At 35.1% G+C, this 16,261-nt stretch overlaps 1 protein-coding gene across 1 annotated transcript in view; it reads left to right on the top strand.

Annotated features, from left to right (window-relative positions):
- The first annotated feature begins 1,790 nt into the window (after positions 1-1,790).
- Positions 1,791-16,261, top strand: part of LOC107721270 (nesprin-1-like) — a 134,749-nt gene continuing 120,278 nt past the window's right edge. The window contains 4 exon segments of the mRNA XM_016529194.1: positions 1,791-2,158; positions 4,089-4,150; positions 14,446-14,541; positions 15,145-15,228. Of these exon segments, the coding sequence (XP_016384680.1) occupies positions 2,053-2,158; positions 4,089-4,150; positions 14,446-14,541; positions 15,145-15,228 (348 nt within the window). The 5' untranslated portion in view covers positions 1,791-2,052.

Genomic DNA, 16,261 nt, shown 5'->3' with positions numbered 1-16,261 from the left:
TTAAAAATAGAAGTTCAATTAAAAAAATGAATACCGCAAATCTGATTTAAGAGGCACAGCTTTAGTCAATTATTATTTGTACATTCATAAATAACAAAAAGGAAATTCATTGCCAAGCATAGAATAAGAATGTCTCTTGGGAAATCACCAGGTAGAGAGTGCTACATTTACAGTTAGCGAGGCTGCACAGCTTCCTCTAAACTAAAGCCTCAACAACAATATAACAATGTATATTTGAGTTCTTAAGTACACCACTAGGTGGTGTAGTGCCTTTCTTTCTTTCTGTAACTGGAGTCATGTCTTTTTCGAGCATTAGAGGGGGAGACCCACGAGGTTAGTTGGATAGCCTCAGGTGTTAGGCACACTAACCCAGCATCTGTTTGTACTCTAACCTCTGCAGATCTTTAGTCCAGAATAGCCCTCAGCCTTCACACAACATTTCTTTTAATAACTCAAAATCCCATGTTGAGAATGAATGCCTTTCCAAAATGCTGTCTTTTGTCTTTCTCATGTGGATTGTTCTTTAGCCTAAAGGGGCTCCTATAGCCATCACCTCCAAATGTGACTTGGCTGTATAGTATATAAATATGGATAAATATCTTTTATTCTCACTTTTACAGTATTAAAATATGCTATTCTTGTTTTCCGTGCTTGTTTTCTTTTGTTTCGATGGAGTAATGATGGGGTTTTTGCTCAGTGCAGTACCCAGAGTTTAGTTCAGGACCATGGACAGAGACTAGTCACGTCCACAGCAAAGCATTGCTGGCTCCTCATATATAAATATTTATGTACAGTGCAATAAATATATACACATATATATTAATTCCTTACCAAGTAAAATCTTCTGTCAGCAGAGAACATTAGCCACTAAAAATATATAAATACATGTAGCAGATCACACATATACTGCAACTGCTTTATTCTAAATTTTATAATAAGTATATAAAATAAATACATGCATATACCTGTCAGAGAGAGATTTTCATGAAAGATTTTGCAGGACAGATTCAAGGCTTGAGAATTGAAGATAACTGGAGACTGATAGCATATGCCATTTGATATTAATGACTTCCATCATTAAAAACCCTTTTGGGAGGAGACGAATACAGGAGAAAATTATACCCGTGATTAATGAAACTATCATAATTTTAAAGATTATCATTTTCCCCGGGCTTTTCATTTTCGCTTATCTTTATTTTCAAAACCTGCAACAATGGACTGGGGCCAGTTTTCACTCTTCTATAAAACATTTCTTTCATGCATCTCAAGCCAAAATACAACCTGTATTTCATTCTAAAATATTAATTTCATATATATTACAAACCCAGCAATACAGCTTGTTTGTTTATAGCACAATGTGACATAAAAGGCTCTGTTGCATCTCAATAATGCATCTAGCAGTGGAGGGCTGTTTGTTTTGTTAGACTGTTCTAGGAGCTTTATAAAGCCGCTGGGAGCGCTAAATCAGATCGAGCAGTGTTTTCAGGCAAAGTTAATCAGCTCAGGCCAGCAGCTTTTCCTAAACCCTAGAATCCAATGCATTTAGTAGGAGGAGAGAGTGAATTCAGCTGATCTTGGGGAATTTCAGTGCTGAGCACGTCTTGCCCGGTTCGGTCTTTACAGAGTGTGCGTGCCGGCAGGCTATGTGACTCACAACACATACACATACACGCACACCACTCCCCCTCCCGTCATACGCTCAGATCTGTGATGACATCACACATTCCCATACAAGCGATTGGCTGGAGGCACAAGAGGAATCGTTCCTGCAGAGAGAGTAAAGACAGAGGGATGTTGAGACCGGTGCTGCACACATGCACACATTCTCACTTTCTTCTATTACGTTGGAGGGACATAGACAGATTTTCATTCTGATTACTTCACATCGTATGGCGAGATAGGGAACCTAAAGAAGAGGTACATGAAGGTCTTCCTCTGTATTGACAAGCAACATCAAAAGCTCCACAAAAGGAAGGTCAAGAGTAGTTGACCTTTGACCATCACAGGTGGATGTGCACTTCATGAGCTTAGGATCACAAAGGCATTCTGGGAATGGATGTCAAGGGCAAGGTGCCAAGACGATGGGAGGATATAGCTGCCAAAAAGAAGTCTGGCACATCCCTCAACTTAGTGCAAGGGGTTTCTCGACACCTGCGTGGTAAGAGATTGGCAGACTTGTTTATAAATGCATCTGGTGTCAATGATGGACATGTGTTTCTAAGTGAGTTGCACATTTCAGATTTGCACATTTGACAGCATATCTGACTGCTTTTGGTGCTTCTATGCAGTGAAATTTTTTTTTTAAGAATTTTCACTTAGAAACTAGTAGTAAATTTCACAATTAATTACAAAGAAACAGCTAATAACACATTGAATTAATTGTGAAATTTTGAGTTAGAAAGACTGAAATGGCATTTTCATGTAAAACGTACTCTAGTAATCTTTGTTTTATTTATAACTTTGATTTTTGGCAATGACAGGGTCATCTGTAGGGGAGCTCAGCAGGTTCTTGGATGTGCTGTGGATCAATTCTGACTGTGCAAGAGAGACAGTCAAGGAAGTGTTGATTAATCGTGGTTATTTTGGAAATTTAATTAGGAATTTGAAAAAAGATGCCTGGTTATTGTTATATTTCTGCAGTGGGGATGTTTTGTGGGTGTATATCTGTCAAATGCACATACAGTGTGTTTGCATCTGCGAATCCCGCTCAAAGTCACCCTGTCCTTATGACGGTGGGCTGGGCACACACTCTCTCTCTCTCTCACACACACACACACACACACAGACCAATACACACCAATGCAGCTGCAAATCTTTTCTGTTGCCATCTATCATACTCCTCTTCTCATCAATATTTGATTGCTTTAGCTCTGAAACAGACTTGATCAAACTATTAATTCACAAAATACTAGATTTTTAGCACAAATGACAGTGGCACATGTGGTCTGCATTATGCATGAGCCTGGTCCCCTTCTTACACACACACACACACACACACACACACAGACGGTGTGTGACATAGTGACCGGCTACAGTGTAATCCATCAGACAGTGCTTTCATTAAAGACGTTGGCTCTGCATCAGTTGTCATCTCTTGCTGATATAACTGTTAGGAGAAAGGATATTACTGTCACCTTGCAGTTCAGTAATCAGGGTTGGATCTTTTGTTTCGAGATTGACATGTTTATGCTGCTTTCATTTGCTTACAAGATACAGTAGGAAATATTATAGTGAGTGAGCTTGTGAAAATTGGGTAAAACCTTTACCTAGTTATCTCCTCAGACAAATGGTTTATTCTGTTGTGTCTGCTCTTTGAAAAAATTACAAAACTGATTTCTGTGTTTTTTAATTGGTCAGGAGATTTAAGTAAATGTCACGACGACCTTCAAATTCAGTGTTTTTCTGGGCCTTTTTATGAGGGGGTCCCACTTAATGTGTCTATACATTTCATTTTGTCCTGGTCCTTATGGCTGCATTTAAGTATTTTTGTTTGGAACCAATATGATACATGTTATTTTTATGTTTAGATGTTTTATGATTGAAAAGTGCCAATATTCATAACCTATATGCATAACCCATGATAAAAATGACTCCAAAAACCATAATGCATTATGAATGTATTATTATTATTATTATTATTATTATTATTCCATCTAAATGCTCTAAAATTAAAACTTAAAATTAAACTTAAAAATAAAAAAAATATTATTTTTGTGCTGTGTATAACTATGTATAACATTTTAAATATGTTGCTCACATGAGAATGAAAAAGGTTATGTATATTTATTGTACAATTAATGTATAAGTAATTGTCTTAAAGAGAAACACACCAAATGGTGTTATTTAGCAGTGCACTCTATATTAAAGAGTATAAAAGTGTAAATATCAGTCAGAATATTTGTCAAAACATAATCAGTGTATTTTTCAAGGAAATATACATATATTTTGGTCAAAATGAACAGTCAAAAAGAAAGAACTGTCTTTTATTGTGATTCTTGATGGGTGATATAGTAGTGTCTCATGTTTTGTTTAAGATTTAAGATCAGTTTTGTTACTCAGGATTCTGGTGTGTTTTGTTTTTCCTTTAGACGAGCAGGAAGCTGTGCAGAAGCGAACATTCACAAAATGGATCAACTCTCATCTAGCAAAGGTGAGCCGAGTCGTGTGTGAGATTTCTGAACCAACATGCATCCATTCATGTGTGAGAGAAAAAAAGCATCTGAAGCCTGTTATAGCCACTTCTCTCCAAAGTGCAGAATTAATCTGTCATAAGACCGGTGGCACCAGTCCAGGTCCAACGTGAATATACACTTTAATCTCCTCTTTAAATTACTGTGCCTCATTTGACCAGGGTACAGTCAGTCTGCTGACAGGATTTACCTATAAGGCAACTATGCAACAGTCCAGCATTATGTAATGAAAAAGATGCTGTGTCACAGTCTTGTGCAATATTGTACTTACAGAAGACTTAACAGAATAGGAATTTACAGGTTATGATTATATAAAAACACTATTGTAACCCAGCTTTTTTTCTTTTTAAGAAAAGAAGGGTTAAAATTACAATATTAATTTTTTTTGTAACAAGTGCTGTCAGTTGAGCTTAACTTGTATTGAACCCAAAATATTCTGTTAAATCATTTACATTTCTATTATCACAGTAGGGACATTATTAAAAGCTTACCCAATGACAGGTACTTGTATAAATTCGCATGATAAACGGGACACATGATATGCGTGTAATAATAGCTTGATGGCTTATTGATTTGTGTGTAAAGAGTGACTGGTCAAGCCATTTTTTTAATTAGCCGCCACTCCAGATAATTCCAGTATGATCAACCAAGACCTGGCTTGGCTAATCTTCTGTGACGAGGAGCAGGAAATTCATCTGAAATATCAATCTGTGGGGAATACGTCTTGACGTGGCATTTTGTATTAGGTTGCACACCAGTGCCTCTCCAGCGTAAAATGTTAACCACAGAAGATTTGAGGTTCGTACGCTCCCTAGCCGTTATTTATTTATCTGTTTGCTCATTACCATCTGTCATGGACATATTGGACCTGTCAGTTAGAGTTGGCAGTGAGTTTCACAGCATCAATGTGCTTCAAGACGACAGTCTTATGAATTAGTTTATGCTTTGATTATTTCTCTGACAGGAATCATAAACAGCTACTGCATGGATAGATGCTTTCTGGTGTATAAACACGCAGATTTTAAAGCGTATTTACGAGCAGATTCTACATAGGCAGATATAGTTTACATAAAATTCTAGTATACAACTTTGTTTAGCCTTTGTTTTTATGCTGTAGTGTTATTTTAGTATTATTTGTTTAGTATGTACAAAAATGTTGTAAATGTTTGATTCTTTGATGAATGAAAAGTTAAAAAGAACAGCATTTATTCAAAATGGAAAACTTTTCTAACAATATTAGTCTTTAAAAATGTTAAAATTTAAAATGTACTGACCCCAAACTTTTGAATAGTAGTGTATATTGTAACACAAAATTTCTATTTTGAATGAACGCTGTTCTTTTTAACTTTTTGTTTATCAAAGAATCTTGAAAAAAGTATCACAGGTCCCAAAAAATATTAAGCAACTGTTTGCAACATTGATTATAAATCAGCATGTTAGAATGATTTCTGAAGGATCATGTGACACTCAAGACTGGAGTTATGATGCTGAAAATTCAGCTTTGCTTCACAGGAATAAATTACATTTTAACGTATATTAAATAGAAAACTGTTTTTTTTTATTTAAAAAATAAATAATTCTGTAAAAATTCTGTATTTTTGATCAGATAAATGCAGCCTTGATGAGCATAAGAAACGTCTTTAAAAAACATTAAAAAATCTTACTGATCCCAAACATTTGAATGCCACTGTGTATATGACAAAAACTAATAAAATGGCAATAGCACATTTTTTAACATATATTTTAAATATATATTTTTAAATAATATATTATTTAGCTGTAATTTATTTTTTATTTTTTGTCATTTTAGGAGTTAACTAACTTGTGTATTTCAGTTAGTTGCCAACATTTTTAATTTTATATAAATTGTATTATTTGTTAAGCTAGTTTCATTAAAATTGAGATACATTTGTGAATACACATTTTTTGTGATGGTTTATTAAAGGCAAAATTATAAAAGAAAATTGAATCTGGATCAGAAAAAGATTTAGCTTTTAGTGGACTGCATTGAAGAGATAAAATAAAACCTTGCCATATATTAACTTGGACCTGCTATCCTATTGTATGAAAGAGATGTGACATGATCCTATTGCTTCAATAGACATGAGACTTTTTTCATGAAATGTGTGTGCAGGAAGGACAGAAATGGAGATCGTCTAATTAAAATTGCAAATAGAGAACTATTTGAACTGGTTCTACATCTGTCAGAATCAATTACATTCATTGTATCTTGCAAATCCAAATAATTTGTTCAATAGCCGAATAGCACCACGCCATCCCTGGCACCCACTGTTCCCACTTCTTTGCTGTTGCCCTTTAACCTCATCCTGCTGCTGAATGATGTTGCCTTGGTGACAGCACTCTCAAGTATTTGAGGGAGAAGTTTGAGAATGCATGTGCCAAATAGCAGGGAATCAATGTGACTCTTATATTGTTGACAGGATGATTTTAGACTGTATGTGCTATTTTAGTGATCACTGTTTCAAGCAGGTTTACATTTGGGTTTCAGCTATTTCTGGTCAAAATATCTCTCTAGCCCTCCACCAGATCGCTAATGCAAATCATCTGCAGTGATTTTCCAGCTCCATAATTCATAGCCCAAAGGCTTCGGATTAATTCTTAGCATGTGTATGATAACACAGAATGAGAATTACACACTGCTTCTATCGCTCCTCTCATTTCTTTATAGAAGTATCAATAGAGTATTAGAGAATACGGCCACAGGTCCATGATAGATAATGAAATGTAATTAGGTGTACAGACTAAATTAGGTCCGTTAGTTCCAAGTTTCACTAGTGAGTGATGGAGATGTTGCATTGAGGCCTTACAGCCTTTTGACAGAATTTCAAGTTTCATGAAAGAATCATCCATTTGAGCCAGATCTTTTTAATAATTCAGTTGATCCAGTTCAAAGAATCATTCTGAATGATTCATAAATGAATCAGACTCTGGAACTCGCTGGAGTTCACTGGAGGGGAAGATTGTTAGTGAATAATTTCTGTTTGTTTCTTATGGAGCCAGATCGGCCTCAAAAATAATACATTTATAAAACAAAATTCATAAATGCACAGCACAATTTACATTTACAAAATCCGATTCGTAAATTCAAAACACAATTCATAAATACAGAAGTAAAAGCATAAATATTTCCCCAAATGCTCACACAAAAGCATCTTACCTAAATAAATGTAAAATGTTTACACAGATATGTATATATCAAGTTCTTGAATTAATTTCCATCACACATTTATGAATGATGTTACATGTATTTATGGATCGTTGAATCTGCATTTGCAAATCATCACACATGCGTGGACTGCTTTGAATTTATTTATTTAGGTAAGATGCTTTTGTGTGAGCATTTGGGGAAATATTTATGCTTTTACTTCTGTATTTATGAATTGTGTTTTGAATTTACAAATCGGATTTTGTAAATGTAAATTGTGCTGTGCATTTATGAATTTTGTTTTATAAATGTATTATTTTTGAGGCCGATCTGGCTCCATAGTTTCTCATCTGAAGGTATGATATGACTTTGGTGGACTTGAAACATAGCACCCCTAAATTTAATATAAAAGTGTATGAACCTTTTGTTTTAGGCTTGAAACCTCCAGTCCTTTTTCAGTGTAATTTTATGGACAAGAGTATCCAGTTAATGCCTTCAAAATTTCTCCTTTTGTGTTCTATTCAATTCAAACCGATTCGGAACAACATGATGACAGAATTTTCATTTTAGGGTGAACTGTTTCTTTAACTCACAGAGAACACTCTGTGCACATCATCGAAAATTTAAAAGGTGCAAACTTCTTACAAGATGCTCAACTGCTCAGCCTTAAACCAAGATCCTGGTTCAACCCAATAATCAATTCCCACAGAATTGATCAGCATTGCATTAAAAGATTTACCAAAATCCTCATACTCCAAACCATTCATTAAAAGATACCATCACAGGATGCATTGCCTCAGGTCTCTTTACTCATGCATGTGCTTGCAAATTTGAAGGACATCAGAGAGGCAGGACTGAAGCACTAATCTGCCTAAGAGCTTCAACTTGATTAGCCACTAGAGACCGAGAGAGAGAGAGAGAGAGAGAGAGAGAGAGAGGAGTGCGATTGAAAGAAAGGGAATGCGAAAGAGGCCACCCTCCATTTCAACTTTGACAAATCCTCTCAGACAGGGTTAGGGCTTAATTATGGCATGCCCAATATTGAGGATGAGCTCGTTTCTCATGTGTTTGACAGTTAGCATGGGTGAGCAGCACACAGCAGCCGCCCGGACACCCTGCTGCCTGCACCTGCTTTCTCGCTAGACATATATCAACGCCCCATCAGGTTTCTCTCTGAATTATGAAATTCAGTAATCAGTGCCCACAGATTCACAAACTGTAACCTCGATTTAACAATCAATAACCTCAATTTTGTCATTTGTACTCACAGGTTCATAAACTGCACCCACTGCTTTTTAGATAGGTCCCCTTAGTTAAGGAATCTGGGCGGTTCTCTGTAATCTTTTCCTTAGTTGCTTTAGAAGAGCTCTGTACTTTCATAATAATGACAATAAAATATAATTTCTGACTTATAAAAAATATTGTCTAAATTATGGGGATGCTTTTGGGGATGCAGGGATATGCTAGACTAGAGGGTCCATGGAAAGGTCCACAAATATAAAACATGTATTTTAGGGCAGTCAATATTTAATGTTAATTTTGATGTAGATTATAATAAAGATGAAGTTAATTATATTGATTATGTTAAAGATTATTCGCTGTTAAAAGTGCTGTACAAATTATTCTGAACTGAAATATTTTTTTTCATTGTTGTATGTCTAATGGGTAGGAAAATGGCATACTACAAAGTAAATGTGTTGCTTTGGATTTTCCAGTGACAATATAAAAGTCAACTATTTAATTTTGTAAACAATATGTCCCTATACTTTAATTCTGTCATCTCTTTACTTACTCTCATGTTGTTCTGAAACCTGTATTTTATTTTATTTTATTTTATTTTATTTACTTATTTATTTATTTATTTATTTTTATTTTTTATTTTTTTGACTTTGGGACTTGATTTGATTTGATTTTCCATACAGTGAAAGTCAGTGGGTTCCAATATTGTTTGAACCCCATTATTAAAATTAATCTATAAAATAAATGTAAATCTGATTTTTGATGTTATGACATGATTTTAAAAATGATTTAGTGGACAATGTGCAGTTGAACAGTATTATTGATACTCTCAACCTTAATTTAACTCGTCTCTGCCCCCTAACAGTGTCTCTCTGATCTCTGACTGATATTGAAAACAGTTCGAGTGGCCCTCAGGCGTTTGTATGTTCACATGAACTTTGATTGGGTTGCACAGAACATGCAGCTACCGTAGCTAAACGCTGTCACTCCGCTGGCTGAATACATCAGCAACGCCTGCCATGACAATCTATTTCCGTCAGTAATAACCAGACACAGATAATTAGTTTGTTAAGCCCTGCTGGTTGTGCCTTTGTGTTTTTTCCTCTTATTTTCATTAGTTGCATAATTACTCAAAGTGCCTCTTTTTAATTTAATATCCTATAAGGTGATTTTATCCAATTAGGTTTTGAATTATTTAGAGCTAATTAGAATATCTTAGCAATTCCTCCCCCTGCTCTCTCAAAAATACTTCAAGAATTAATCTTTTAAAAACATCACTCACTTCCCCTTTCTACCTCTAATTAAGATCATCCCACAGTCGTTTCTCTTGAAATCGTTCACTTTCACTCTTAAACTACTTTTTTTCTCTCTCTATTTTGCCATTCTTTTGAAATATAAGTCCCCACCCCCTCTACATCTCTCTCTCACACACGCACACACACACATACACACTCATTTTCACTGTTTCATATTAATCTCCTCATGAACGATTTTGCCACCCGGCTGCTTTCCACTCCAAATCCCAGTCATGTGACTGCTGTTTTAAGAGAAATCCTAGATGTGTCGTCCGGGTAAAGAGGGGCTGTTGTGGATGGATTAGTGGAGGGGCTTCATCGGGTCAGACAGACTGTGTCGTCTCTACAATCAGCACTTTTACTCTTCACTTTTCAGATGCTTTTTAAGCTTACGACTGACAACACTAATATTCACTGGGTTTAATCTATAAAGCTAAATCTATCTATCTGTTATGCTGTTATTCTCTCTGTCTATCGTTGTATCTGTCTGTTGTTCTATCATTCTGTCGTTTTATCTAACATTTTTTCATTCTATCTTTTGTACTATCTTTCGTTCCATCAGTCATTCTATCGTTCTATCATTTTAATTATCTTTCTATCTATTTTTTATATATTTCCGACTCTCTGTTGATCTATCTATCTATCTATCTATCATCTACTGTAAATATTGTTCTATCGTTCTGTCTATCTATCATTCTATCTATCATTCTAATATTCAATTGTACTATTGTCTATCTATCTATCTATCTATCTATCTATCTGTCTGTCTGTCTGTCTGTCTGTCTGTCTATCTAATATTCAATTATTCTATCTATCTATCTATCTATCTATCTATCTGTCTGTCTGTCTGTCTGTCTGTCTGTCTAATACTCAGTTATTCTATCTATCTTTCTATCTCTCTGTCTGTCTGTCTGTCTGTCTGTCTGTCTAATATTCAGTTATTCTAGCTATCTATCTATCTGTCTATCTGTCTGTCTATCTATCTAGCTATCTATCTATCTGTCTATCTGTCTGTCTATCTATCTAGCTATCTATCTATCTGTCTATCTGTCTGTCTATCTATCTAGCTATCTATCTATCTGTCTATCTGTCTGTCTATCTATCTAGCTATCTATCTATCTGTCTATCTGTCTGTCTATCTATCTAGCTATCTATCTATCTGTCTATCTGTCTGTCTATCTATCTAGCTATCTATCTATCTGTCTATCTGTCTGTCTATCTATCTAGCTATCTATCTATCTGTCTATCTGTCTGTCTATCTATCTAGCTATCTATCTATCTGTCTATCTGTCTGTCTATCTATCTAGCTATCTATCTATCTGTCTATCTGTCTGTCTATCTATCTAGCTATCTATCTATCTGTCTATCTGTCTGTCTATCTATCTAGCTATCTATCTATCTGTCTATCTGTCTGTCTATCTATCTAGCTATCTATCTATCTGTCTATCTGTCTGTCTATCTATCTAGCTATCTATCTATCTGTCTATCTGTCTGTCTATCTATCTAGCTATCTATCTATCTGTCTATCTGTCTGTCTATCTATCTAGCTATCTATCTATCTGTCTATCTGTCTGTCTATCTATCTAGCTATCTATCTATCTGTCTATCTGTCTGTCTATCTATCTAGCTATCTATCTATCTGTCTATCTGTCTGTCTATCTATCTAGCTATCTATCTATCTGTCTATCTGTCTGTCTATCTATCTAGCTATCTATCTATCTGTCTATCTGTCTGTCTATCTATCTAGCTATCTATCTATCTGTCTATCTGTCTGTCTATCTATCTAGCTATCTATCTATCTGTCTATCTGTCTGTCTATCTATCTAGCTATCTATCTATCTGTCTATCTGTCTGTCTATCTATCTAGCTATCTATCTATCTGTCTATCTGTCTGTCTATCTATCTAGCTATCTATCTATCTGTCTATCTGTCTGTCTATCTATCTAGCTATCTATCTATCTGTCTATCTGTCTGTCTATCTATCTAGCTATCTATCTATCTGTCTATCTGTCTGTCTATCTATCTAGCTATCTATCTATCTGTCTATCTGTCTGTCTATCTATCTAGCTATCTATCTATCTGTCTATCTGTCTGTCTATCTATCTAGCTATCTATCTATCTGTCTATCTGTCTGTCTATCTATCTAGCTATCTATCTATCTGTCTATCTGTCTGTCTATCTATCTAGCTATCTATCTATCTGTCTATCTGTCTGTCTATCTATCTAGCTATCTATCTATCTGTCTATCTGTCTGTCTATCTATCTAGCTATCTATCTATCTGTCTATCTGTCTGTCTATCTATCTAGCTATCTATCTATCTGTCTATCTGTCTGTCTATCTATCTAGCTATCTATCTATCTGTCTATCTGTCTGTCTATCTATCTAGCTATCTATCTATCTGTCTATCTGTCTGTCTATCTATCTAGCTATCTATCTATCTGTCTATCTGTCTGTCTATCTATCTAGCTATCTATCTATCTGTCTATCTGTCTGTCTATCTATCTAGCTATCTATCTATCTGTCTATCTGTCTGTCTATCTATCTAGCTATCTATCTATCTGTCTATCTGTCTGTCTATCTATCTAGCTATCTATCTATCTGTCTATCTGTCTGTCTATCTATCTAGCTATCTATCTATCTGTCTATCTGTCTGTCTATCTATCTAGCTATCTATCTATCTGTCTATCTGTCTGTCTATCTATCTAGCTATCTATCTATCTGTCTATCTGTCTGTCTATCTATCTAGCTATCTATCTATCTGTCTATCTGTCTGTCTATCTATCTAGCTATCTATCTATCTGTCTATCTGTCTGTCTATCTATCTAGCTATCTATCTATCTGTCTATCTGTCTGTCTATCTATCTAGCTATCTATCTATCTGTCTATCTGTCTGTCTATCTATCTAGCTATCTATCTATCTGTCTATCTGTCTGTCTATCTATCTAGCTATCTATCTATCTGTCTATCTGTCTGTCTATCTATCTAGCTATCTATCTATCTGTCTATCTGTCTGTCTATCTATCTAGCTATCTATCTATCTGTCTATCTGTCTGTCTATCTATCTAGCTATCTATCTATCTGTCTATCTGTCTGTCTATCTATCTAGCTATCTATCTATCTGTCTATCTGTCTGTCTATCTATCTAGCTATCTATCTATCTGTCTATCTGTCTGTCTATCTATCTAGCTATCTATCTATCTGTCTATCTGTCTGTCTATCTATCTAGCTATCTATCTATCTGTCTATCTGTCTGTCTATCTATCTAGCTATCTATCTATCTGTCTATCTGTCTGTCTATCTATCTAGCTATCTATCTATCTGTCTATCTGTCTGTCTATCTATCTAGCTATCTATCTATCTGTCTATCTGTCTGTCTATCTATCTAGCTATCTATCTATCTGTCTATCTGTCTGTCTATCTATCTAGCTATCTATCTATCTGTCTATCTGTCTGTCTATCTATCTAGCTATCTATCTATCTGTCTATCTGTCTGTCTATCTATCTAGCTATCTATCTATCTGTCTATCTGTCTGTCTATCTATCTAGCTATCTATCTATCTGTCTATCTGTCTGTCTATCTATCTAGCTATCTATCTATCTGTCTATCTGTCTGTCTATCTATCTAGCTATCTATCTATCTGTCTATCTGTCTGTCTATCTATCTAGCTATCTATCTATCTGTCTATCTGTCTGTCTATCTATCTAGCTATCTATCTATCTGTCTATCTGTCTGTCTATCTATCTAGCTATCTATCTATCTGTCTATCTGTCTGTCTATCTATCTAGCTATCTATCTATCTGTCTATCTGTCTGTCTATCTATCTAGCTATCTATCTATCTGTCTATCTGTCTGTCTATCTATCTAGCTATCTATCTATCTGTCTATCTGTCTGTCTATCTATCTAGCTATCTATCTATCTGTCTATCTGTCTGTCTATCTATCTAGCTATCTATCTATCTGTCTATCTGTCTGTCTATCTATCTAGCTATCTATCTATCTGTCTATCTGTCTGTCTATCTATCTAGCTATCTATCTATCTATCTATCTATCTATCTATCTATCTATCTGCTATTCTGTTATTCTGTTATTCTATCTGTCTATCATTGTATCTGTCTCTTGTTCTATCTATCATTCTGTCGTTTTATCTAACATTTTTTCATTCTATCTTTTGTTCCATCGGTCATTCTATCATTCTATCATTTTAATTACCATATCTTTCTATCTATTTTTCTATATATTTCCGTCTCTCTGTTGTTCTGTCTCATTCTATCTTCCATTGTTCTATCAATCTATCATTCTATCATTCTGTCACTTTATCTATCATTCATTCTATCTGTTGTTCTATCTGTAATTCTATCTATCATTCTATCGTTTTGTTTTGTTCTATCTATCATTCTTTCTATTGTATATCATTCTATCTGTCTATTGTTCTTTCTGTCCTTCTGTCTGTCATTCTGTCTGTGTATTGTTCTATCTGTCTTTTGTACGTTGTAGATGTCTAAATAGCTTGAAGTAAAATATCAAATCATCACTGGATTGTTTTCCCTCCCCAGCGTAATCCTCCTTTAATGGTCTCTGATCTCTTTGAAGATGTGAAAGATGGAGTGATGTTGTTAGCTCTTCTTGAAGTCCTGTCTGGTCACAAACTGGTAAGAAAAATGCACTTTTGGTTGTTTTGGTATTTGATTTTCCTTTGTTAATCGAAGTTACTTAACAGCTGTACAAATGACTTTTACGGTATCAAGCATCATTGTCCCAGTCAGATTTAAATTTCTGTAATATAGAACATTGTTTTTAAATTGTGACATTGTTTTAAATGATAGCAAACATGATAATACAAGACATATTACCAAAAAAAAAAAAAAAAGTGTATTCACTGCACTTTATTAGCGCTCACTTACTCACACACACATGAATACCCACACTCTCAGTGAACAATCCCATAAGGCTATTGGTGCCTCAGGTCTTTGCAGTGCTGTAACAATCAATATAGCAAGTGGCACATGGTCCTTTGATCTTTTTTTTTTCTTTTTTACTTTTGTCTCTTGCAATCTATTTGGTGTCATCTTTGTATTCTCTGTTTCTCTGTATTATTTGTATATAACTATCTGGCCCAACTGCTTTTTTTCTCTCTTTCTGTTTTTTTGTTTGTTTTCATATCTTTCTCCCTGTTCCTTGCTGGGTATTTACATTTTCCTCTGTCTATCACTGTTTTCCTTTTGTCTGCTGTGCTATCTTCTCCCATCTGACAGCCATGCGAACAGGGCCGCAAGCTGAGGAGGATCCACTGGGTTGCTAACGTGGGAAGAGCACTGAAGTTTCTGGAGGGCAGGAGGGTAAGGCAGTCCATTCCCAGAGTGCTTTGCTCAGGTGTACAGCTCCAGGTCATAACCACTCAGTCTGACCTGCACAACCTCTTCCCCGCTCTGCTCTGATACTGCTCTCTTGCTTTACAACACTGTCTCATGAGAGACAAAGAGAAGGAAAACCCTGTTCTTCATTTCATGTTTAATTCTCATTCTAACCAAGAAATTGTTTCATTTAAATCACCAACAAATGAAGGATTTATGGATTAATTAGAACATGCTACATGGCTCAGAATAGATTTATGAAGGTGAGCTGACACGTCAGACTGAAATGATTCACCTTATTGAGGTTTAGTCCTGAGTCAGCTTCTAATAAATCTGTCTCTGGTGCCTCACATGTGGCATTATAACAGACAATACAACACAAAATACATACATGCATACTGTACATACATATATATACATATATACCCTGGCCTGAAATAAATGATCAGTTTCGTAAAAAAAAAATGTAAGCCGCACAACTGTTTTCAAGCACCAAATCAGCATATTGTAATGATTTCTGAAGGATTGTGTTACACTGAAAACTGCTGAAAATTCAGCTTTGCCATCACTTAAATAAATGAATTACATTTTCAAATAGAACACAGTTATTTTAAATTGTAATAATACTTCACAATATTACTGTGTTTTCAAATGAATGCCTTGGTGAGCATAAGAGACCTCTTTCAAAAACATACAAATTCTTACCAACCCTAAATCTTTGAAAGGTAGTGTATACAGTTTAATGGTCACAAAAATATTTGACCACTCAAAAGTTCATTTTGCAGTTTTTCTCAGTCGCTTTGGTGCATTTCTCAAATCAGAAATGAAATTCTCAAAACTACTTGTTCAACCTCCACATCATCTAGTCATTTGTACACATCATAAAAGCAGTTTCTCATTCTTTTGAACAAGTTGCGAATGCTTTGGTACATTCATGCAATTGATTGTGTACATTTATCTGCGGTTTCCTATATTATCAGTTGCTAATGTCATGTTGCTCAAAATGTATTAAATAGTT

This window comes from Sinocyclocheilus rhinocerous, unplaced genomic scaffold, assembly GCF_001515625.1.
Source record: "Sinocyclocheilus rhinocerous isolate Xijiao unplaced genomic scaffold, SAMN03320098_v1.1 scaffold271, whole genome shotgun sequence".
NCBI classification, from domain to species: Eukaryota; Metazoa; Chordata; class Actinopteri; order Cypriniformes; family Cyprinidae; genus Sinocyclocheilus; species Sinocyclocheilus rhinocerous.
Note: the sequence above shows the minus strand (reverse complement) of the source record. Positions and strands in the feature narration are given on the sequence as shown.